This window comes from Chelonia mydas, chromosome 8, assembly GCF_015237465.2.
Source record: "Chelonia mydas isolate rCheMyd1 chromosome 8, rCheMyd1.pri.v2, whole genome shotgun sequence".
NCBI lineage: Eukaryota > Metazoa > Chordata > Testudines > Cheloniidae > Chelonia > Chelonia mydas.
The window spans coordinates 70,898,142-70,922,187 of record NC_057854.1 but is presented as its reverse complement, the minus strand read 5'-3'; the positions used below and the strand labels follow the sequence as shown (position 1 = coordinate 70,922,187).

Here is a 24,046-nt window from a genome sequence, read left to right as displayed (position 1 = left end):
ATCAATAAAAAAAAGAAAGATGTTGAAAGACTCCTGCCATTATTTTAGCTGAGAGTGTTTAGTTAGCAGAAGGGTATTGGGTAATACCCTAATGGAATAGTAGCATGTCAGAGCTACGTAATCTAATAGAGAGACAAAGTAGGTGAGGTAATATATTTTATTGGTCAGCAGTGTAAAAGAACCTTAGTCTTCATTTTTTCTGAACTATAAAAGCTCTCGATATGTAACACAGGATAATAAATAATGTAAGTTTATATTTACATCAGTCCCATTTATGACCAACCTTCATAACAATGGTCAGCATGACACTACTGACTTCAAGATGGAACCTTATATTGTATTTTGATTCTGGCTTTTGCATGCTTTTGCATTAATGACAGTTATAACAGGATTAATAGACATAAGGACTCAATTGTTCAATTTATTCAGAAGCAACACTAAGGTTATGTCTACACTACCCGCCAGATTGGCGGGCAGCGATCTAGTCTAAATGCGACAAATCGACCCCTGAGCACTCTCCTGTCAACTCTTGTACTCCACTGCCATGACAGGAGCAGGTGGAGTCAACGGGGGAGCAGCGGCAGTTGACTCACCGTGGTGAAGACACCATGGTAAGTTGATCTAAGTACGTCTAAGTTGCGTAACTTAGATTGATCCCCCCCGGCCAAGTATAGAACAGGGTTAAGGGATACAGGGAAATACCAGTGTACTGGTCCACCTGATTATTTTAATAGTTATCCAATGAAGGCATCTCAAAGGATGAGTAAGGAACTTAATTTTCATATATATTCAGTCTCCTGGCCTCCATTTAAAAAAACCTGACAAAATACAAAACAGCCCCTAAGAGTGCTCAGTGAATGTCTTCTTTGAAACACTGTTCACTGATCAAAACTGAGTGAAATTAACTCAAATCCATGGGCCCACCAAGAAAACACCCATTTGATTTGAAAATAGACTTTAGAACATTTCTCATGGCTACTGTAATAAGACCAGCAATATTTGCTGTTTACATAACACCTTTTGATATCAGACAATATCAAAATATTTTACAAAGGTACTAGAATCTCGTATTACAGAAGAAAAGGAGTACTAGTGGCACCTTAGAGACTAACCAATTTATTTGAGCATAAGCTTTCGTGAGCTACAGCTCACTTCATCGGATGCATTCAGTGGAAAACCAGTTTTCATGCATCCGATGAAGTGAGCTGTAGCTCACGAAAGCTTATGCTCAAATAAATTTGTTAGTCTCTAAGGTGCCACAAGTACTCCTTTTCTTTTTGCGAATATAGACTAACACAGCTGCTACTCTGAAACCTGATATTACAGAAGAGGAGACTGAGGTGCAGAGGGGAAGAGTTGGGTGCATATAGCCCAGATCTCCCTTGCTCTTGCCAAGAAATCACACTGCCATCTCCCCCAAAGGGGCCAGTATTTAATTAACAGTGAAATAAATAATACTTGTTACTATGGAAAGCAGTAAATCCATGAAGGATGGTAAACTGCTGCCAAAGTAGTGCAGTTAACAACCCATTCACCCACCAGATACCAGCCATATAATTTTTTTTTCCATTTCTTTAGGTGACTTCATTTATCTCCTTAATATGCCCAGCACTAGCGATGGACTGAACTACAAAAGCTGGATGTAGATTTTGAGCCCCCAAAAGGTCAGTTATGCTTGGATCTAGGATTTTGATTCAGCCCATAATAAAGATACATAGAAAAATCTCTGAACCTGGGTTTGGATTGTAACCTTTCTGCTCCCAAATCTGTGAGTGTTCTTTGATCTGATGGTTCAATTCAGGAGTCAAATGCAACTCTACTTTGTGGTACTTGTTGCTATTTTGTATTCAATGTGCATTAAGAACACAGCGATCCTCTTCACATGCCAGCAGGACACTCCTTGTGAACTAGCTCAGGTGACTGCTGTTACCAAGTAAATTACACACTAAAGGTCCGATCCTGCAAACTGATCCTCATGGATGGATGCTTATGTCCACTCGGAACCCACTGAAGTCAGTGGGCTCCACACAAATATAGGAGTCTTCCTATTCATGGCAACTTGAAGAATCGGAGCATTACTGTGCTCACTCATGGACACTTTCCATTTCTTTCAGTCAATCTAAAAGGAAAGACCTTCATACTGAAAGCACTTCTTTGTTTTAGCCTAAGAAAAATATCTTTGGACAAAAGCAAAAGTTGCTTCCTTTTTCTTGTTGGACATGCAGTATTGAGAAGGAATTCTGAATATTATTACTAAAGAAACTTTTATAACAGGCAACATTTGTATGAACTATCATTGATAAATTTTGTATGGAATGTTCATTGAGGAAAACTCACAAAAACATAAATGTTTAATGCGAAATTCTAACACATCTGTCCAGCATGGTAAAGCCAGCATTTAAATCCAATACACCACAGAGCCTAGACAAATGCATTTTTGGAATCAAAACAAATACTGGGAATTTAAGAAAATACTATGAAACACACACAAAGGCTGTACAATACCATATGTTGCACAATACATCTAGTAATCAATTTAGTTTATCCACCAAATTTCTGAGGAGCCCAAAGAGGCTTAAATTCTTTACTCAGAAATTTAACAAGTAAACAGTAAGCTTTATAAACAGGATGTATTTACAATTAGAAAAAAATAACAATTTGTGGTATTTTTAGCTACATAATCTTCTTAATTATATCCTGTAATGAATTTATGTCTAAGCTTAGCTTTTGACCCCTGCCTTTCAGGGACTGATAGTTTGGGATGTGGTTGTTATAATAGTACAAAAGATTATTAATATCTATAAGCCCTTTTACTTTTAATAGTTTTTACATTGGGAAGTTTGAAATCATGCACGTTTTATGGCACCATTTGCCATTTCACGCACTGTATGATAGTAAAGATGTTATCTACCTTAAGTATACAAGCAGCCTTGGAAGTATTTTATTCTCAAATCAAATTAATTCATGGTTACAGCATTTAAGATACATTGGAAATCCCTAATTCAAGTGGACAGTATCACCTATAAAACCAAAATAAATGGAGTAGGATAACAGTTTTCAGACTTGGGTTACAGTGTCAATGCAGAGACTTGAGCTCCGTTAATTCAGCAAGCTTGATCTTGCTTGCCAGAGCATGCCTGTCAATATTTAGCTCCCAGGGAGCATGTCACGAGTTTTTACGAAAACTAGCTTAAATACAAAATACTACAGCAGCTGCTGTGATCCTTTTTCTAACACCGAGATTAAACTGCTGAAATTTGTTTTGAGCTTTTTAAACCAGGAAACGTGTTTTCCATACACCTACTGTAACAAGAATATGAGAAATAGCATTAAGGGATTGCAAATGCGGTTATTAGGGTTTATTAAAATATAGAAAAATACTAGATATTTTACATGAACCTATTGCAAGATAGTTTTACATCAGGCATGTAAATTCCACTTTGACTTTTTTCTCTCTGACATGAGATTAGAAAACAGGCAAAGTTAGAATCAGTTGCTTTGATGCCTTTGGAAAAAGTCTGTAATGCAGATGAGTCACATAAGCCCCCCAAATTTTCTAAAATGATCAAGCTTCATGCCTATCAGCCTGTGAGGAGACCTGCATGCCAAAGCTCTGTTTGCCAATACATCAGACTTTCAGCATGTCACTTTTTCCTTTAGGACTCCTGCCTGTAAGGCTCCCCAAACACCAAGAAAAAGTCACCAATCACCGTTGGGGCAGTTGGGAGCAGACTTGGAGGATCTGCCAGGAGCAAAGGTGTCCCAGTGGGGAGGGTGGCACCCAGGAGCAGCTCAGCAATGGAGAAGGTGAAAGCAGTGGGAAAGCACTAGTGCTTCCATGCCTTCCCCACCTGACAGACCTCTTGTGGTTTGTCAGAGAGGAGTCCCACTGATGTGACCCACTGAGGACTTCCAGAGATTTTCACAAGCTTCTCAGGGAGATAGGGGAGAAGATAAGGGGGAAGACACACTCCCTGATGACCTTCTTAGACACTTAAAACTACTAGCACATCAATAAGTAAACTGCTGCATAGCATACTCTCAGAGGTGCAAAGCAGCAGCCTAGAATAACCAGCAGTGAACATGGTCTCTTCGTATTCCCACTTTCAAAATCACCTCTTCGGTAGGATTTCAGGAAACCATTTAGTTTAACAGAGAAAGCAACTATGCAGATTCCACATCTTTCCCCAAGAGTGTACACTCCTGACACACAAAGTTTCTCAAAGACTACAAAAGGAGTACCCCTTGTTAAAATACAGGCAGCATAGCACTGGGCAACTGTTCACAAATCAGTGGAAATACTGCCAGGGCTGGCACAATCAACAGTCATGCATCTGATGTGGCAGCTATAGTTAAGGGTGGCAGTCAATATTCAGGCATGAGTGTTGCTGGGATGAGCTCACTTAGGGTGACCAGACAGCAAGTGTGAAAAATCAGGACAGGGGATGGGGTAATAGGTGCCTATATAAGACAAAGCCCCAACTATCAGGACTGTCCCGATAAAATCAGTAACCCTAAGCTCACCACAAACAGATCATGGACTGATAATCAGCCTGTTTCCCACCAATCCAGTCAGTGATGTCTACAGGACCTTGAAGCACATAGGCATGGCTGTGCACAACTGAACATCGCGTTGTGTTTTCACCAATGCACATGATTGTGAAATGTAAGTTAAGGCTGCCTCTCCTTTTGGTAATCTCCCTTTTGGGTTTGTTAGCCGGCAAAGAGCTCCACTGCGTCCGTGGAATGTCTTAACTTTGCTGAGATTGGTATGGTACTGTAGAAACCAAGTAATTGTATTTCCTGATCTCTTGACACTAAACACACCTTTTTCACATACCTTTCCACATTTGCTGTCTGTACATACCACAGTCACCTGGGAGCATGACTCAAACTCTGAAGTATCTAGTTTCAACAGGGCACCAACCTTAATGTTGTTCACCTGCTCCCTCCGTGACTTAATAATGGTGGTTTAATCCTTAACGGTCAGCTCCCTTGTGGATTTAAAGCCAGGTCTTTTAACAATAAGCTTTATACAGTGTATGTTAATGGAGAAGACTCCTGCAATTATCTGGGAATATAGATATTGCACATGGGTGATTAACTGGCAAACAGAATTATTACAGTAGTTTTCCTATAGGATTTTTGTACGTATTTATTGCTTTTAAGTAGAATGCTTATGCAGCTCATTTTGTACAGTACTGTTTCTTGCAAGAATATACACATATTAAAATGCAAATGTCTTGGTTGACTATTATATATTGGTTGCATTTATTTGAAAACATGCAAGGCCAAAAAAATGTCCCTGTGGTTGTGAAATACTGTAGTAAACACGTTTGGTGATAACTCATCGGAGATGTGGTAACGTGCAATGAAATACAAATCCAAGATCTAGTTTTCCTAGAACAAATCAGCCTATTTTTCCCCTTCTCTATTTTCTACTTGCATTGTTAGGATTTGCTCACCACCCAAGTAGGATATTAAAAAATACAGAATGCTAGCAGGATTTAGCCAAATAAAAATGTGCTCACTAGGGTGAAATCACAACAAATCACAGCTAATTAAAGCTCGGGAAATTACAAAGGTGATTCACAAGAGTGCTGGGATGGAGGGTGATAACAGAAACAGAAGCACTCCCTCCCCTAATAATTAACTTTCTGCGCCCTCCAAAAATCTCAACACACTTTTTTTTTTTTTACTAAACGTCTGTAGAACTCACTCGCTAGCTGGAGCGCCCTCATGTTGCTGGGTGTAGGGTAGTAGGTTCTTTTTCTTTGACCCCCCATGCTAACAGCTGTTCTGGCCCTGGCTCCTTCTTAAAACTCAGCTCTCTAGCCTGGGCACATTCAATCTCACCCCTTCCAGGGTATCAGTGTGCCATACAACTCTAGTTATCAATGCAGTGTCTTCTACCGATCCTAGGCTCAGCTGCAGTCCCACTCTCCTCACAGTTTCCCAGGCTTCCCCTCCAGAATCTCCCAATAGAATGTAGAAAACCCCAAACAAACCAAACCCCACTACAACCACCATTGCCCATAAGGGTTGAGTTTTCAATCCTGCTGGGTTTCCCCAGCTCCCTATTCCAGTTTGGGATACAAACACACAGGGCTATTTCCTTGGAGTCTTGCCCCTTTCTCAGGGCCTACCATCACAGCTAGCTCCTCTCCTACAGCCTCTCTACAGTTCCTCTCTGGGAGTGACTCTCTTTTTCCTTTGGCTTTTTCCTTGGTCCCTCTCCTAGACCTTCCCAGGTACTTTTCACTTCCCTCCTTAATGAAGATCACCCAACTGTTTCCCAGCTGTGTCTGACAACAAATTAAGTCTGATACAACCTCCAGGTGCAGCAAGGTGGGCTAACTGACTCTCAGATTCCTGTGAATCCTTTGTTCACCTGTATGGAGTTCACAGCCTCTCACCCTTTTTATTAAAAAGATGTAAAATGAAGCCTGGGTTTGAAAGTAGAGCTTGGCAAAATTTTCTGACCAAAACGTTTACTGAAGTGAAAAATGCTGATTTAGCAACACTGGTGTTGGTGTTGATTTAATCAAATGTTTTCAGGTGAAAACAAAACAACATTTTTTAAAAAATGAAATATTTCAATTTATATTTCATATTTACTTTTTGAAATGAGACTTTAATCTTTTGATTCAAAATTACTTTTTGTCTCAAAATTTCCTGTAATATTATTTAAAAGTTACAAAATTCTTAAAATAAAAAAACATTTTATTCTAAGTTAAACAAAATGTTTTATTCAACCCCAAAAATAACCTTTTTAAAAAAACTTTTCACTTAGCTAGCTTTTTTTTAGGTTGTTTTTAGTTGTTTTCTCAACCTGAAGAGAGATTTTTCTCTCAATTTTTTGGAATTGCCAGTGAACTGAAAAATCCATTCTTTGCCCAGCTCCAGTCGAAAGTTTGTTCAGATGGTTTTTCCTAGAATACATGCACGATTCACAATCCCCATCATCACTCCCTAATGCTGGGTTTATTTGAGGTTTTTTTATTTTTTAACTGAAATTCCTGGGCCTTGGTTTACATGCAGGAACCCAAGGAAGGGAGCACAAGCTGACTCAGTGCCTACACTACTAGAGCTAGCACAACTTCCTTCCCAGTCACTGGCCAGCTGCTTGCAGAGGAGCTGGTTTCACCACTGTGTTGTTAATTCATTCTCAATCAGTGAAGTGGCCAGCTCAGTGGAGGAGCCAGCTGAGCAGCTGATGTTGGTTACAGAAGATGGTGGGATGCATTCTCAACAGTGACAATGGAGCTCCTCCCACATCTCTCGGAAGTGCAGCTGCCTCCTGTCAGTGAGTGTGGATGGGAAAGGATGAGAAGAGGCACTTCTGAATTATAAAATGCTTAATTCTTTATCCTTAACTCAGACTTTCCTGGCTCTTCTTCATTTTTCAGTTCTTCACTTACTGAATGTATGTGGTGCATGTGTTGGGGTCTTTTTTCGGCCAAAGTAATAGATACAACTTTACAATCTTAACTGCATCCTAACGTATCTCTATCAGAGAATGTTCTTTAAATGGTTTTCTTTGAAGAAATGTAAGAACTTGCTGTAGATCTTTCTGATGAAAAGAGTTTATTGCTCTGAATACAAAAGTGATCAAAGGAAACATATGACATTCAATGAAATACTAGAAATCAGTATTCAAAATTAAGTACTGCCCTGGAAAAGATTGGGACCTAATTGACCCACAGCAGGTAAGCACTCAAAGTTTTTAAATCTGCTAGTACAGCTGTACACCAGAGTTGTTTACAAACTCTGCCATATCCTTGACCTTGTTGGAGATAAAGTTAGAAAACATTTGTACTGTGAACAACAAGTAAAGTGTATAAGTTCCATGGGAGACAATAAACCATTCTCATTAATTCTACCACAAGGTTTCATGTGGAATTCAAAGTCAGCAGAAAGGTTACCTGCAGGTCTGATAAAGTCAGCAGCAAAGGATCTTGTAATATCTACATCTGAATTCAACCACACCTAGACCCTATCTCCTGGGCCAGCTCCTCCCTCTCCTTCTTACATCAAGGCTCAGTGAATTCTCAAACCCTGTCTTCTAGTATGGTTCCATTGTCAACTGACAAAGGCTTGCAGCAGTTCATGGTCAGCAAACACTTGCTGACCACCTGATTAAGCTGAAACCACCTCCCAAAATGCTCATCTGGGTCACCAGATCATAGCACTGACACACCAGTTCCAGCCACTTACACATACTGATTCATAAGCAGCCCCTGCTCTCATACCAAAAGCTTGGATCCTCCTGCATTAAAAATATCTGCATGCCTGGGTTTTTTTTTTTTTTTTAATCTGCAAGAGTGACTCCTGCTGGCTTCCAAATGCAATGTACCTCACTGCCACCAGCTTACACATACTGTGCATCTGTTTAACTGCCCCTCTTTCCTTGCAATGAATAAAATAATGAATAATAATTATTAATAATAATATTAATAATTAATAAAAATGTTATATTTTGTATTAACTACCACAGGATACCAGATCTGTACCTGGCTCTAGCTCCTATTACTGCTTTGGAGACTGGAGAGCTGATTAGCATTCCTTAGCACACCTAATCAGGGAGAGGCAGCCGATGCGGTCATAGTGCACCCTGTCCCCAAAGCTTAGGCCCACTTCCTGGTAGTGAAAATCCACCCCATAAATGCTAACCCCGCCCCCCCATACTCCAATTGTACAGCAGCCCTTCACGCCTCCCCCTTTATTTTTCTCCCTCACTGTTGCCCCAGGCAATCTGACCAGTCTATTCAATCTAAATCCTCCAGTCCTCACTCTATATTTGGACACAATTCCCATTGACTTACGTGGGATACCAGGGGGAGTAAGGTGTGAAAGATTTGCCCTGAAGACTGGCATACACATACTATGTATCTTATGAGGTGCTGAGACTTGGTGCAAAACAAAAACTTTGCAACAGGCTTTACCAAAGCTTTTTACTATTTGAAATTCTTTATATTTTACTTTAACTGCCATATTACAGTGAATGGAAAAATACTTAAATATCAAGTGATTTTCCAAAAATAATAATTTTGTATAAGACACTTAAATCAACTATGACAAGTGGATGAATTCAAAAGTAAACTTCAATAGAAGTTTTGTTTGATTTGTAACCTTCCTGCCAGGTGGAGTCGGCAACAACAAGGGCTGGGTTAAATATCTAGGGGTTCCTTTTGACAACACAACACTGAACTGGCTCGAGCTCCAACCCAGTAATCTGGAAAAATTACACATGACCCTTGGGTGCTACTAAGAGGCAATGCTTCCCCACGCACAAGCACTGAGTCTGTGTACGGAAAAGAAAACTTTTATTAAAAGAGGAAAGGAACCTGGCATTAAATTGGGAAAACACCACAAGCATGGTTTGAAAACACATGATCATTAGCAACCCCTCTCCTTCCCCCCCCGCCCAAGTACATTGGGCAGTGTTCCTTTGCTCAGTCTGTCACCTTGTGGTGTGAAAGTCCAACAACAAATGTTCTTTTAACATGCTAATCCCCTCTCCCTCCACCACACATGACTCATACTTGTCAGCATCGACCAAGAATTCAGAGGTGTGTTCGCAGGAGTTCACCTCCCACCCTGGGAAGGTGGTACCAAGCAACCCTTCAGATGCTGCTGCTGTGTCGTTTACTCTGTGTTTACCCACTGGCACCCGCCACTCCATGGTCACTCATTCTCACGCTGGCCACTTCGCTGGCAGCTCAGTGGTCATTCACGTCATCACCGGCTGCTCCACTGTCATTCACTCTGCCATTGGCTGCTCTGTCATTAGCTGCTCCGCCATCATTCACTCCACTGCTGGCTGCTTCATCATCATTCACTCCGCCATTGCCCTCTCTACTGGGATGTCTTGAGGTCCCATCGCTTAACACAGCTCTCAGTGATCTCATCTGTTTGTGGGGGAGCCTCACTGCTAATGCAGGTTGGGCAGTCTCTTTCCCCAGAGACACTATTCCATAGAAGGTCAAATGCTTAGACCTGGTTATTAATGATTTCAGCTCTAGTGATCCATAACAAAAGACTCTCAATTAAGTCTTAATCAGCTCTGTCATTACAGAGGGAGAAGGGGGAAGTCAAATGGTGTTTAGGGCCCTGAGGCAGAGCCCACACCACCAGATAGAAACACCTGTTCCCACCCTCTCTCATTTCCACTGGACTTTGGCACCCTTACATCTTGCTTAGCAAGCACAGTTCAGTTGAGGGTGAACTCCTCAATCAGGGCATGCCAAGCACAGTTCTGCTCCCCTTGATTTACACAACAAGGGTAACATTTTATTACCCCTGCACCCAACAACAAAGTGATTTACAATCCAATGCCAGCCAAAAGCTATCATTTGGGCAAGGCAGCGCCATCATGCTGCACACCTAGGCAGAGTGACTATGTGTGTGTCTATGCAAACAAGGTCAGTTCCTGAAGTCTTCTCCCCCAGCTCATCACTAGAGAGCTCATTCAGACCCTACTTACAGATAGCTTTAAGCAGTATTACTAGTAAAAGAAATGATCCAAAATATTTTGAAGGATTTTTTGCATGTGCTTGTTTAAAATTAAAAGTGCCTCATAATCAAAAATGTAAGAGAGAGGTTACTTCTCCACTGGACCTGTTGTGCTTTCTCAGAATGTTAACCCTGCTGCCATAACCAATACCAATAGTCCCAATCCTGTTCCTAGTACTGGGAGCAGAATTAGTCTCATACAAAGCCGACAACAAAGTTCACATATCTTGTACATTCATGTCTATTAACCACTGTAAGCAGTTTTGAAAAAAAAATAAAAAAATAAACCCAAACGTATTTTCTTTGTCTATTCATTTTCCCCTCCCTTTACTTCAACAGAAGAGACTGGCAAATATTTTGAAAAATAAGGAGATTCACGCAAGAACCAGGATAAAGTTATGCAATGTCATTGTGATGCTCACTTTGTTCTGTGCTTCTGAAACTTGGCAAATGCTACAACAGGAAAGTCAACACATTCCATCAGAGATGCTTACATAGAATATTTGGTGTCCACTGGTGAGATAAAGTAACTAATGCTGAGGTATTACAAAAGGCCAACGGACTATAGAAAAAAAAAGCTGATGTGCTTTGGGCATGTGGTATAGATGTAAAAAAATTGTATTTTCCTAGACAAGCCCTCTATATTGGATACCACTTTGTGAAAAACTGAAAATAGGAGGACAACAGATGATATATAAGAAAACCATTAAGAAAGATGTTGCTCTCCTGGAAGCAGACTTCAATGGAGCAAGAAATGTGGCACTAGACAGATGGAGGTGGAAACACGGGGTTGCCTCATGGTTCACAAGGCATGGAAGCATCTAATAATAAATAATAATAACTAATAATTTTCTTCAATAGTTACATCCATAAATTGTTCTTGCTAACTGCAGAGTGTAAAATGTTATAACTGTCTATCCTAATCACATCAAATGCTACGTTCTGTTTTATGAGGAAACCTGGTGCAACGTATTTCACTACTTTAACTGCATGCATTAACTCCCATGCCATTGATGCCATTTTGATCCAGATTAAAACTAAATGCATTATTGCACTGCAATTCTGGATAGAGAAGTTCATCGTCATTCTCTTTTCATACCATATATGAAAGTGTCTGAATAAAATGTATCATTTCAGCCAAATGACTCTTTGACACTAGTCTTCACCTCTAGTAGGGGATACTGCCATAATCAATATAACGTGGTACCTCAATGGATAACTGTTCATTTGAAAATGAAATATTTTCACTGGAGACATTTTATATAAATTTTGATGCAAACAACAAAAACTACAACAGCAGCATGCACATTAATCTAATTACATGTTATTAAAATTGCCGAGACTCATCAAGCCCTCGGACCGCTACCCCTTCCTGCTTTTCCACGTGGGCACCAATGATACTGCCAAGAATGACCTTGAGCGGATCACTGCAGACTACGTGGCTCTGGGAAGGAGGATAAAGGAGTATGAGGCACAAGTGATGTTCTCGTCCATCCTTCCTGTGGAAGGAAAAGGCCGGGGTAGGGATCGTTGAATCGTGGAAGTCAATGAATAGCTACGCAGGTTATGTCGGAGAGAAGGCTTTGGATTCTTCGACCATGGGATGGTGTTCCAAGAAGGAGGAGTGCTAGGCAGAGAAGGGCTCCACTTAACGAAGAGAGGGAAGAGCATCTTCGCGAGCAGGCTCGCTAACCTAGTGAGGAGGGCTTTAAACTAGGTTCACCGGGGGAAGGAGACCAAAGCCCTGAGGTAAGTGGGGAAGTGGGATACTGGGAGGAAGCACGAGCAGGAGCATGTGAGAGGGGAGAACTGAAAACAAGGGGCGATCAGCAGGTTATCTCAAGTGCCTATATACAAATGCACAAAGCCTGGGAAACAAGCAGGGAGAACTGGAGGTCCTGGCAAAGTCAGGGAATTATGATGTGATTGGAATAATGGAGACTTGGTGGGATAACTCGCATGACTGGAGTACTGTCATGGATGGGTATAAACTGTTCAGGAAGGACAGGGAGGCCAGAAAAGGTGGGGGAGTCGCACTGTATGTAAGGGAGCAGTATGACTGCTCAGAGCTCAAGTATGAAACTGCAGAAAAACCTGAGAGTCTCTGGATTAAGTTTAGAAGCCTGAGCAACAAGGGTGATGTCGTGATGGGAGTCTGCTATAGACCACCGGACCAGGGGGATGAGGTGGACGAGGCTTTCTTCTGGCAAGTCGCAGAAACTACTAGATCACACGCCCTGGTTCTCATGGGCGACTTCAATCATCCTGATATCTGCTGGGAGAGCAATACAGCGGTGCACAGACAATCCAGGAAGTTTTTGGAAACTGTAGGGGACAATTTCCTGGTGCAAGTGCTGGAGGAACCAACTAGGGGCGGAGCTCTTCTTGACCTGCTGCTCACAAACCGGGAAGAATTAGTAGGGGAAGCAAAAGTGGATGGGAACCTGGGAGGCAGTGACCATGAGATGGTCGAGTTCAGGATCCTGACAAAAGGAAGAAAGGAAAGCAGCAGAATACGGATCCTGGACTTCAGAAAAGCAGACTTTGACTCCCTCAGGGAACAGATGGCCAGGATCCCCTGGGAGAAGAACATGAGGGGGAAAGGAGTCCAAGGGAGCTGGCTGTATTTTAAAGAATCCTTATTGAGGTTACAGGGACAAACCATCCTGATGTGTAGAAAGAATAGTAAATATGGCAGGTGACCAGCTTGGCTTAACAGTGAAATCCTTGCTGATCTTAAACACAAAAAAGAGGCTTACAAGAAGTGGAAGATTGGACAAATGACCAGGGATAAGTATATAAATATTGCTCGGGCATGTAGGAATGGAATCAGGAAGGCTAAATCACACCTGGAGTTGCAGCTAGCGAGGGATGTTAAGAGTAACAAGAAGGGTTTCTTCAGGTATGTTGGCAATAAGAAGAAAGCCAAGGAAAGTGTGGGCCCCTTACTGAATGAGGGAGGCAACCTAGTGACAGAGGATGTGGAAAAAGCTAATGTACTCAATGCTTTTTTTGCCTTGTTTTCACTAACAAGGTCAGCTCCCAGACTGCTGCGCTGGGCATCACAAAATGGGGAAGAGATGGCCAGCCCTCTGTGGAGATAGAGGTGGTTAGGGACTATTTAGAAAAGCTGGACGTACACAAGTCCATGGGGCCGGATGTGTTGCATCCGAGAGTGCTAAAGGAATTGGCGGATGTAATTGCAGAGCCATTGGCCATTATCTTTGAAAACTCGTGGCTATCGGGGGAAGTCCCAGGAGATTGGAAAAAGGCTAATGTAGTGCCCATCTTTAAAAAAGGGAAGAAGGAGGATCCTGGGAACTACAGGCCGGTCAACCTCACCTCAGTCCCCAGAAAAATCATGGAGCATGTCCTCAAGGAATTAATTCTGAAGCACTTAGACGAAAGGAAAGTGATCAGGAACAGTCAGCATGGATTCACCAAGGGAAAGTCATGCCTGACTAATCTAATTGCCTTCTATGATGACATAACTGGCTCTGTGGATGAAGGGAAAGCAGTGGATGTATTGTTTCTTGACTTTAGCAAAGCTTTTGACACGGTCTCCCACAGTATTCTTGTCAGCAAGTTAAAGAAGTATGGGCTGGATGGATGCACTACAAGGTGGGTAGAAAATTGGCTAGATTGTCAGGCTCAACAGGTAGTGATCAATGGCTCCATGTCTAGTTGCCAGCCGGTATCTAGCGGAGTGTCCCAAGGTCGGTCCTGGGGCCGGTTTTGTTCAATATCTTCATTAATGATCTGGAGGATGGTGTGGATTGCACCCTCAGCAAGTTTGCAGATGACACTAAACTGGGAGGAGTGGTAGATACGCTGGAGGGTAGGGATAGGATACAGAGGGACCTAGACAAATTGGAGAATTGGGCCAAAAGAAATCTGATGAGGTTCAACAAGGACAAGTGCAGAGGCTGCACTTAGGAAGGAAGAATCCAATGCACTGGTACAGACTAGGGACCGAATGGCTAGGCAGCAGTTCTGCAGAGAAGGACCTAGGGGTGACAATGGACGAGAAGCTGGATATGAGTCGACAGTGTGCCCTTGTTGCCAAGAAGGCCAATGGCATTTTGGGGTGTATAAGTAGGGGCACTGCCAGCAGATCGAGGGATGTGATCGTTCCCCTCTATTCGACATTGGTGAGGCCTCATCTGGAGTACTGTGTCCAGTTTTGGGCCCCACAGTACAAGAAGGATGTGGAAAAATTGGAGAGAGTCCAGCGAAGGGCAACAAAAATGATTAGGGGACTGGAACATGAGTTATGAGGAGAGGCTGAGGGAACTGGGATTGTTTAGTCTACGGAAGAGAAGAATGAGGGGGGATTTGATAGCCGCTTTTAACTACCTGAAAGGTGGATCCAAAGAGAATGGATCTAGACTATTCTCAGTGATAGCAGATGACAGGACAAGGAGTAATGGTCTCAAGTTGCAGTGGGGGAGGTTTAGGTTGGATATTAGGAAAAAAATTTTCACTAGGAGGGTGGTGAAACACTGGAATGCGTTACCTAGGGAGGTGGTGGAATCCCCTTCCTTAGAAGTTTTTAAGATCAGGCTTGACAAAGCCCTGGCTGGGATGATTTAGTTGGGATTGGTCCTGCTCTGGGCAGGGGATTGGACTAGATGGCCTCCAGAGGTCCCTTCCAACTCTGTTATTCTATGATTCTATGAAAACAGCAGTGTATGACCAACTACTGTTGTTTGCTGCAACTTTAAAAAACTATCCTGTAAAGAATAGCAATAGTTAATGCTGATTGGATAGTTTTCTAGGGGTTTGGAACAAATACATTGCTTTTAATCTGAAAACAACACTGGACGTTTCTGTCTGATAGTTGGGGGATTCAAACCAACTAACAGATAAACTTGCTGAAGAATCTCATTCTAGTCATGCCCTCCTTTCCTAATTTCCCTTTTCTCTGTTTTGTCTTCTTTGCCTGTTCCTCAGGGAACTGAGTGATTGATAGCCTAATCCAATGACTGTATTACAGCTGCCTCAACTTGGACTCTTTTCCTTATCATTAGCAGTTAGCCTATGGTTAAATTCACAGCTCACTGCTTGGTACAGCCCCTGAGATTTAAGGGTCTGGCCTTTAGAAAATATTTAACATAAAACTGAAATCTTGACATACTGAGAAATCAGTTCTCTGTAAGGCTTCGTTAATTAATCCAGTGCACTGTACCATTGTCTAGATGAGACTGCGACATGGTGAACTGCTGCTGAAAGTCACAGCATTTTTTCCAAGTGCAGTAGATGTGCACAAATATGTGAAAATATAAATTCAGTGTATAACAACGATACGAGCCAGATGAACTTTGCTTTTGGAGTCAAGGTTTTTTTTATTAATTTCAAGTTAGGCATGAACTCTCTGAAACCAACAGAAAGAGGAAATATTCCCATATTTAAATGCTTTATCCAAACACCTGTGCTTCACTCTTAATAGATGATTAGTTTAGTCCTTCGATGGATAAATTGAATTAGTTTTTAAAAAATGATTATTAAAAATATGGGTTATATTTATTAAATGTTTTAGTTTCTGTAAATATACTAGGAAATATTAAAAGTGGAAAGAAAAAGATGCTCAGTTAGTGACCTTCTCTGCAGAATAATTCTTATTTTAAAAATGGCTATGGAAAGGATGTAGACCTTGATCTACGTTGTAAACCTTTGCCCTAGTTCCAGTCAGTCGATGAGCTGCAAGCTTCTATGAAAATGGCAGCTGAGTCCCAGATGAAAAATTATGCATCTCATAAACTGCTATTCTGCTGAAATGTCAAGCTACGGCAGGTCTGTACCTCAAACTCAGCACTTGGCATTTTCCTTCTGTCTGCTTTGTTGCCATGAAGCAAACATGAACAGTGAGGATTTGTGTAGGGCAGGTAGCAGGCGAGCTCACTGTCAGAAATCTATTATTAGGGCTCTGATCTCTTTTGCACAGACCAGTGACAGCAGTACACTGAGAGAAATCAGGCTGCAGCAAAGACATAACAGAAAAAAGAGAATTCTTTGTGAATCTGTACATAATATATGTAAATGAGACTTTAATGGCTGAGCTACACATAACAGAAATAATAACCCCAAATTAAAGCTCTAATATATATTTATTCTGTACTTCTGTTCTACACTGTTCTCAAAATACATTTTAATATATACTCTTTAACGCGTTTCTCAATGTATATTTATGCTAACATAAGTGTATATACATATATTATTTATTTCCAATGATAGACAGATTTCCATTAATGTCTATTGATCAAAATCTGCACCGTGCAGTCACTGAGAAAGATGTGATTATGAAAGTGAAAGCTCTTATTTTTTTCAGATTTTCTTTTAATGATGTGTCATTGACTTAAAATAAAAAACAATACTACTTTTACATTCAACTTTCTCCCCTTCAATTGGATTTATACATTTAAATAGATTAGAATATATGTTCCTATTAATAATGCCAATTATTTCATAGAATATGTAACATCCTGTGTTTCCTTAAAAGACACAATTGGTGTTTTACCATGTTTCTCATAAAAAGAGATGGTTCCTCCAAATTACTTGAAAGGTAACTAAAATTAAGTACCAGTGCTGAAATGTAACAATTATATGTTCTCACATCTGTTAACTGAACCTACTATAGATATGTTCCTTTCAAGATTTCCTGATGGTCAGCCATAGTTCTTATGAGAAAAAATTTACTGTAAAGGTTCAACAAAGCTATACCTTTGTCATTCTCCCTTATACTGACACACATACAAACATAAATTTTAGTACACTATATTATAGTTACATAAAACAACATTATAGTAACCTTATAAAAATACTACAGTGTTCTACAGTAATGGCAATATCACTATTGTAAAATGGGTTCAGGGCATTACTGTAGAATACTGCCAGAATATTTATCACAGTAACATTAAGGGGTAAATACTTAGCACATTGTGTAGGGTTTTAGCTTTTTAACTACTTTTAACAGCAGTATTTTGCTGAAATCCAGCACATGGTGTTATAAATTTATTGTTAAGGATCTGGCTTGGGGTGGGGGGGTCTGGGGGCAGACAGGAAGCCAGAGACCTCAAAAGTTAATTCTTAACCCACTTCATTTTGCCTATAACAGGTACTCTGTATTTTTATAAAAACAAAACACAGCTGGAATATGTAAATACCATGTGAAAGCTTATGGCAAAATTTCAGATTTTTTTTCTGTTTAAAGTTAAGTTTAAAAAGAAAAACACCTAACACCTCTAGTACCTATAAAACACACAATTTTCAAATTATTTACTATTTACATTGTAGACTGTAACATCTCTCTCAGAGCCAGCCATAACTATTTCTTGTGCAAATACATGTAATAAGAATTAACTTTAAAAAATATTTAATATTGCACAGGAAGTACTAATACTAAAATGCTTATTGAATGTCTTATAAAAGAAAACTATAGTCTTGATCGTGCAAGCACACATGATCAGTTTCATGCATGTGAGTAGTCCCAGATCTCAGTATTGTTCCCTTAACAGTTAGGAGAAACTTCCCTTCACTAAACATGGGAGGCTCTGACCCATACAGTTGCACTGTGTGAGGGAGTATGCAGCTGCTGGGATCTCATTTAAGGAAGTCGATGAATTAGGGTTGCCAACTTTCTGATTGCAGAAAACCGAACACCCCTGCCCCACCCCTACCCTGACGCTTCCCAAGTCCCCGCCCATGCCCCACCCCTTCTCCAAGACCCTCATCTCCGCTCAGTCCAACCCCCCTCCCTCAGTCGCTCACTCTCCCCCACTCTTGCTCATTTTCCCCAGGCTAGGCAGGGGGTTAGGGTGCAGGAGGGGGTGAGGGCTCTGGGGTGGGGCCAGAAATGAGGTGTTTGGAGTGTGGGATGGGGCTCCAGGCTGGGGCAGGGGGATAGGGTGTGGGAGGGGGTATGGGCTCTGATCTGGGGGTGCAGGCTCTGGGGTAGGGACAGAAATGAGGGATTCAGGGTGCAGGGGGCTCTGGGCTGGGAGAGGGGGTTGGGGTGCATGCAGGCTCTGGCTGGGGGTGCAAGCTCTGGTGTGGGGATGGAGCTGAGGGGTTTGGAGTGTGTGGGGTTGCATGCTCTGGGAGGAAGTTTGGGTGTTGGAGAGGGCTCAAGGCTGGGGCAGGGGGTTGGAGTGTGTGAGGGGTGCAGGCTCTGGGAGGGAGTTAGGGTGCGGGAGGGGATTCCAACATGGGGCAGGGAGTTGGGGTGCAGGCTCTGGGCGGCGCTTACCTCAGGCAGCTCCCAGAAGCGGTCGGCAGGTCCAGCTCCTAGGCAGAGGCACAGCCAAGTGGCTCTGCGTGCTGCCCTCACCTGCAGGTGGCGCCCCCACAGCTCTCATTGGCCATGGCTCCCAGCCAATGGGAGCTGCGCAGCTGGTACTTGGGGCAGGGGCTGCAAGCGGAGCCCCGGTGGCCGTGCCTCCACCTAGGAGCCAGAGGGAAATACTGGCTGTTTCCAGGAGCTGTGTGGAGCCAGAGTAGGCAAGGAGCCTGCCTTAGCCCCACTGCACCACCAACCAGACTTGTAAGAGCCCAGTCATCGGTGCTGACTGGAGTCGCCTGGATCCCTTTTCAACTGGGCGCTTCTGGTTGAAAACTGAATGCCTGGCAACCCTAGGATGAATATAATGTTATTCCCTCCCTAAAGAGGTGGCACAGGAGACTATGGGTACACTCTGGCCTTAGAGCTGTGTTGTGGTTGCATTGCAGCAATGGTGTTTTACTGCAAACTGTGAGGGAAGGATTCTTTCCCCTTGAACTCCATAGACCTCTCCAGCATAAAGCCCAGTTACTATATTTCATCTGTGATCTGGGTTTAGGATTTGACCTCCAAGGAGTAGTTTCCAGTGTCAAAGTAATCAAATCAACAATACAGTACAATGAGAGAAACAAAAATGCTTATTGATGTTCAGCAATTTAAAACAAATTAAATAACACTTGAAACAGGAATCTATTTCCCATTCAGCACCTGGGAAGTTAACACTGAATATAACAACTCCAATTTGAATTGTACTTTCAGAGGAACATTATTAAACTGCTGTCTCTGGAAAGAGATTTAAAAAGATGACAAAAGCACATCTCTGAGACTACCCTGTAATTCCAGGCAGTGAATTCTCTAAACAGCTGTTTAGATTGGCCTTTTTATTCCTTTTAAATAAATCAAAGGAAAATATTTTCCACACCCTAATTCTTTAATAGGAATTTTAAAATATAACTTCTTTCAAATGAGATCTTTCCCATGAAAGGATGGGTAATTACAACCCTTCCAGATGCAGTCACTTCTGTACCAGGCAGAGAAAGAGAGAGATAGCCAAATGGGAACAGTTCACAAAAGAAGTTTCTACAGTTTTTACCATAGTCAGAGCACATCCTTTATCCTCTATATAGGAAGTGGAAAAGTCAGGTCACATCTGGATAAGGGCATTGACAGACTTTACCATTCACTCTGTAATGTAGGTTTTTATTAAACTTGTAAATGCATAATTTGGAGCTAATTCTATTAGAATAATGTATTCCATTCAGTAATACAAGAATAACAAAATACTAGAGAATGGCATGCATGGAAAACTTCAGTACTAGCATAGAAAACACAACAACTGGACATATTACCTTACACTGTACATCCCTGCTGAGGGGAAACCCTCGATAAGAAGTACCACAAGTCCATTTCAAACTAGACTGAACAAAGCACCACATAATCTATTACAGGGAACAATCATGTATTGGCAGGTAGATGATCTAGATGACCACAAGATAGGATCTTTCCATCTCTAATATCTATGATCCAGACAGCTTCTCCACAACTAGTGTGTATGTTCCGTATGGTGGGGATCTTCTAAAAAGACAGTAACCACTCAAGTATTTTGCTTTTGTAAATCTTGTAAAGAAAATGGGCCATATTCACCACTGACTTGGACTTACATCAAAGATAAATTTTAGCCCCAAAAGATGATCTGATGTTTTTTTCTACTTTTGAAAGAGCAACAAAAATCTGTATGGCTGCATAGAATGTAAAAGAAAATAATATAAATCAAGCCTATAGGCATGTAAGTAGTCTTATCTCCATTTAACAGACATGGAAACTAAAGTATGGAAAGGTCAAGTGTCTGGCTTAGGGCCACACAACAGGACCTTGTTGAAGCTTCTAGGAATAGAACCCAAGACTTCTGCCTCCTAGTTTCTTGCTCTAAGAACTAGACATACTCCCTCTGTTCTTTATGTTCCTATTAAGACAGTTGGTTAGCTCTCTTCTGAATTATTTTAGCACTTTTATACATTTGTACATTATTAGGCCATGGTCCTGCAATTCACAGATGTATCACTATGTCTGTATATAGCCCTCGTGACTTTATTGGAGCTCTATGGCATTCCTGCATACAGTGAGTTGGAGGATTGGGACCTTAGTGATGTTATTTATAGTCCAAGGAACTTTATTTAATTGTCTGCACAGATGTACTCTCAAAATATACCCAAACTGACTGGGCTGAGTGCTTTTCCTTTCCTTTCCTTTTCTTTTTCTTAAAGACACTCAGGTTGGTGCTATGAGTGTAAGACTGCATCCCAAACCACTATCTTCTGTTTCTTTTGATATGTGTATAGCTTGAGAAATCAAAAAAAATTTTTTTATATGTATGTTTTTAAACTAAAAACCCAAACCTCTCCCAGGTTGGGATCTGTTATGATACCAAAAGTGATTTTTTATAGCAGAATTATAAAGCATGAAAATATAGAAATGCTGAGAAGCTCTTAGGTACAGCTGAGCATTCAGGTGCTGCTATAATTTACACAATATACATGTTTTAAATTTGTGACACAAAGGACACACTTTTCATAATGTTGTAATTTTATGGTTTTATTAGACTGACTTATGGTAGGAAGGAATATTCAGAAATTGCAGCTCAAACGAGAAAATGGGAATAGTGTTAGTTATATAAAATACTACTGTAATAGTTCTTTTATTAATTTTTAATGCACAGCACCCACTGTGACCTCCTTTTTTCTTTTGCTGTCAACATGGCAGTCTGGAAAAATTGAAATGGGCTGACAGAAAGCCTAGTGAGTACTACAACCCCTAACATTGTGTATCTGCTCTCTCTCTCTCTCTCTCTGCATCCTCCATTCTGCATATCAATAATATTTTAATACCTTGTTTGACAGTCATTATGAAATAATCATTATACAATAAGCAGATTTTTTAAATTCTTGCACAGTAGTATAGAGGTGCCCTTAAAAACTTCTGGATGTTATTTAGTTATCCAAGGCAACAGGTAATTTACCAATGTATATGATTTGTACACATTAAAGTCAATTAAAAAAAACAACCCATTGTCTTTGACCCTCTATGTTCTCGAAGTATAACATAACTACATGAAATAAAGCATTTTTGGTCTGTCCAATTTCCTCCAAATAAATTTTTTGGACCAATTCAGCAGTGCTTTACTTGAACAGTGGCATGCTATTATGTTATGTATATTTACCACTTTCTCTATCACCATGGAGACTAATCTTCATACCAGTACAGTCAAGAAGCTCACAGCATTGTCTTTGCAGGACCCAATTCCTGTTGTCACAGTGACAGCGTGCACAAGGTCAACAGATTAATACATTAGTGAGGATAGGCAATGAATTTGAGTATAAAACTTTTTGTTGCTGGTTTTAAAATCAAATCCTGAATCATCACACTGAAACACAAGTATAAATATTACAAAGGAACAGGATATACAATATGCATATATTTAGTAAATGTGATATATTGTTTTTATCATGGTGGAAAGAAAATAAAAGGATTTATCGTAAGTGGATTTCAGTGTGGTAGGAGAAAGGTTCAGTCTACAATACACATACTGCATTGAATGTTTATATTTTTCCCTTACAATGCCCTTTCATTAGCCTCTGTCTAACATGTGGCCTGACAATTGTGACAGAATGAAAAATTCTAGGAAAACTGTGGGTCACAAGAGAAGAGATTTTCCTCCCTCTCCAGTGACCCTATCGCAGTGTTCTGTTGCAGTGTTTTACCATTAAGGAAAGGGCAGCACAGGAGTCTTCACACTCAATCTGTTCCATCTGTCATGACTATTAGAAACATTGACCATCAGTGAGCTTTAAGAACTCAGCAGTACTGCAGACATGATATTCTAGCCCACTACAAGGACCTCCCGATGTTTTGTCAGCCTCCAAGGAAGCATTATGGATCAAAAAGGCAACACTTACCAGACACACCACCATATGTGGTCTTCTTTTCTCCACCAACTGCAGGCCAAGGTGTGCAATCTGCTTTCAGTCCCATCAGTCCTGACACAGTGTTTGTGGCTGTCACACCATCTGCACCACCTGGGAAAGAAATAACACTCACTTTTTGTTAAACATCTTGTACAAGTACAACAGAGGAAAATGAACATAGAAATAGTAAAGTTGTTAGATATTTAGGCCCAGATCCCCATCTGAGGCCAAAGAGCACAGTGCAAATCAGGAGGGGGCTTTAAAACCAATCCTGGGTTGGCTAGGTATTGAGCTAGTCCCCTCGAAAAAGTAAGACAGTTGAGCATAGGAACTCCTAAAACAGATCTCTCTTGGTCTTGGCCATGCTCCTTTTGCTGGATGAGACATAGGATTTGCCACACTAGCTCTACAGCATTGGAGATCCCCCTGCATTGAAATGATGCTCTCATGACTGGCTATACTGGCTAATGGATCGTATTGTGCTAGTGGATCTGGACCTTAATCTTATTACACATTGTGAATATGGAGGTTACTCACCTGTAACTGGATTTTCTTAGAGATGTGTGGTCCATGTGCCTGAGTCTGGAACTTCTAACAAGCAGTGTCTGTTGGCCCAGACATGCACAGTAATTCATCTCATGTGATTGAGGGCATAAGAGGAAACATTGGCTGGTGTCCCTTTAGTTTCTCCTCTTACCGCGAATCCAGAAGGATTTGAAGCAGAGGGTAGGTAGTGGAATACAGATATGGACCACACAACTTGAAGAACTTCTAGTTACAGGTAAGTAAGCTCCATTTCTGCTTTGAGTGCTGGTCCCTATCTGTATTCCAGACAAGCAGTATTCAGATTTGAGGGGGGGTGCGAGGATGCTGGTGAGGAAGATGCTTGAAATACTGCAGTTCCCACAGCTGCATCCAGGGTGGAAGTTTGAACTAGCAAATAATGTTTAGTGAATGTCTGAATGGAACTCCAGGTAGCTGCCCTGCATATGTCCAGCAATGGTAATTCCTGCAGTAAAGCAACAGAGGCAGATTATGCTCTGGTGGAATATGCCTTTATTCTGCCAGGTGGAGGGATATGAGCTACTTGTAGCACATGATGATGCACCCAGAAACCCATTTGGAGATCCTCTGTGAGGATACAGTTTGTCCTCACAGCCTCTCTGCTATGGTGAGAAACAGACCAGGAAACTTTCTGAGAGATTTGGTCTTCTGTAGGTAAATTAATAAGGAGTGTCTGATGTGGAAAGAATGGAGCTTCCTCCCCTTAACAAAGGCATGGGGTTTCAGGAAG

The 24,046-nt window shown here is 41.2% G+C and overlaps 1 protein-coding gene across 4 annotated transcripts in view; it reads right to left on the bottom strand.

Annotated features, from left to right (window-relative positions):
• Window positions 1-24,046, bottom strand: part of DPYD (dihydropyrimidine dehydrogenase) — a 558,093-nt gene that overhangs the window by 87,218 nt on the left and 446,829 nt on the right. For all 4 annotated transcript variants that reach the window (XM_043553083.1, XM_037907332.2, XM_043553085.1 and 1 more), the window contains one exon: window positions 22,744-22,863. In XM_043553083.1, the coding sequence (XP_043409018.1) occupies window positions 22,744-22,863 (120 nt within the window). The remainder of the gene's footprint in view (window positions 1-22,743; window positions 22,864-24,046) is intronic.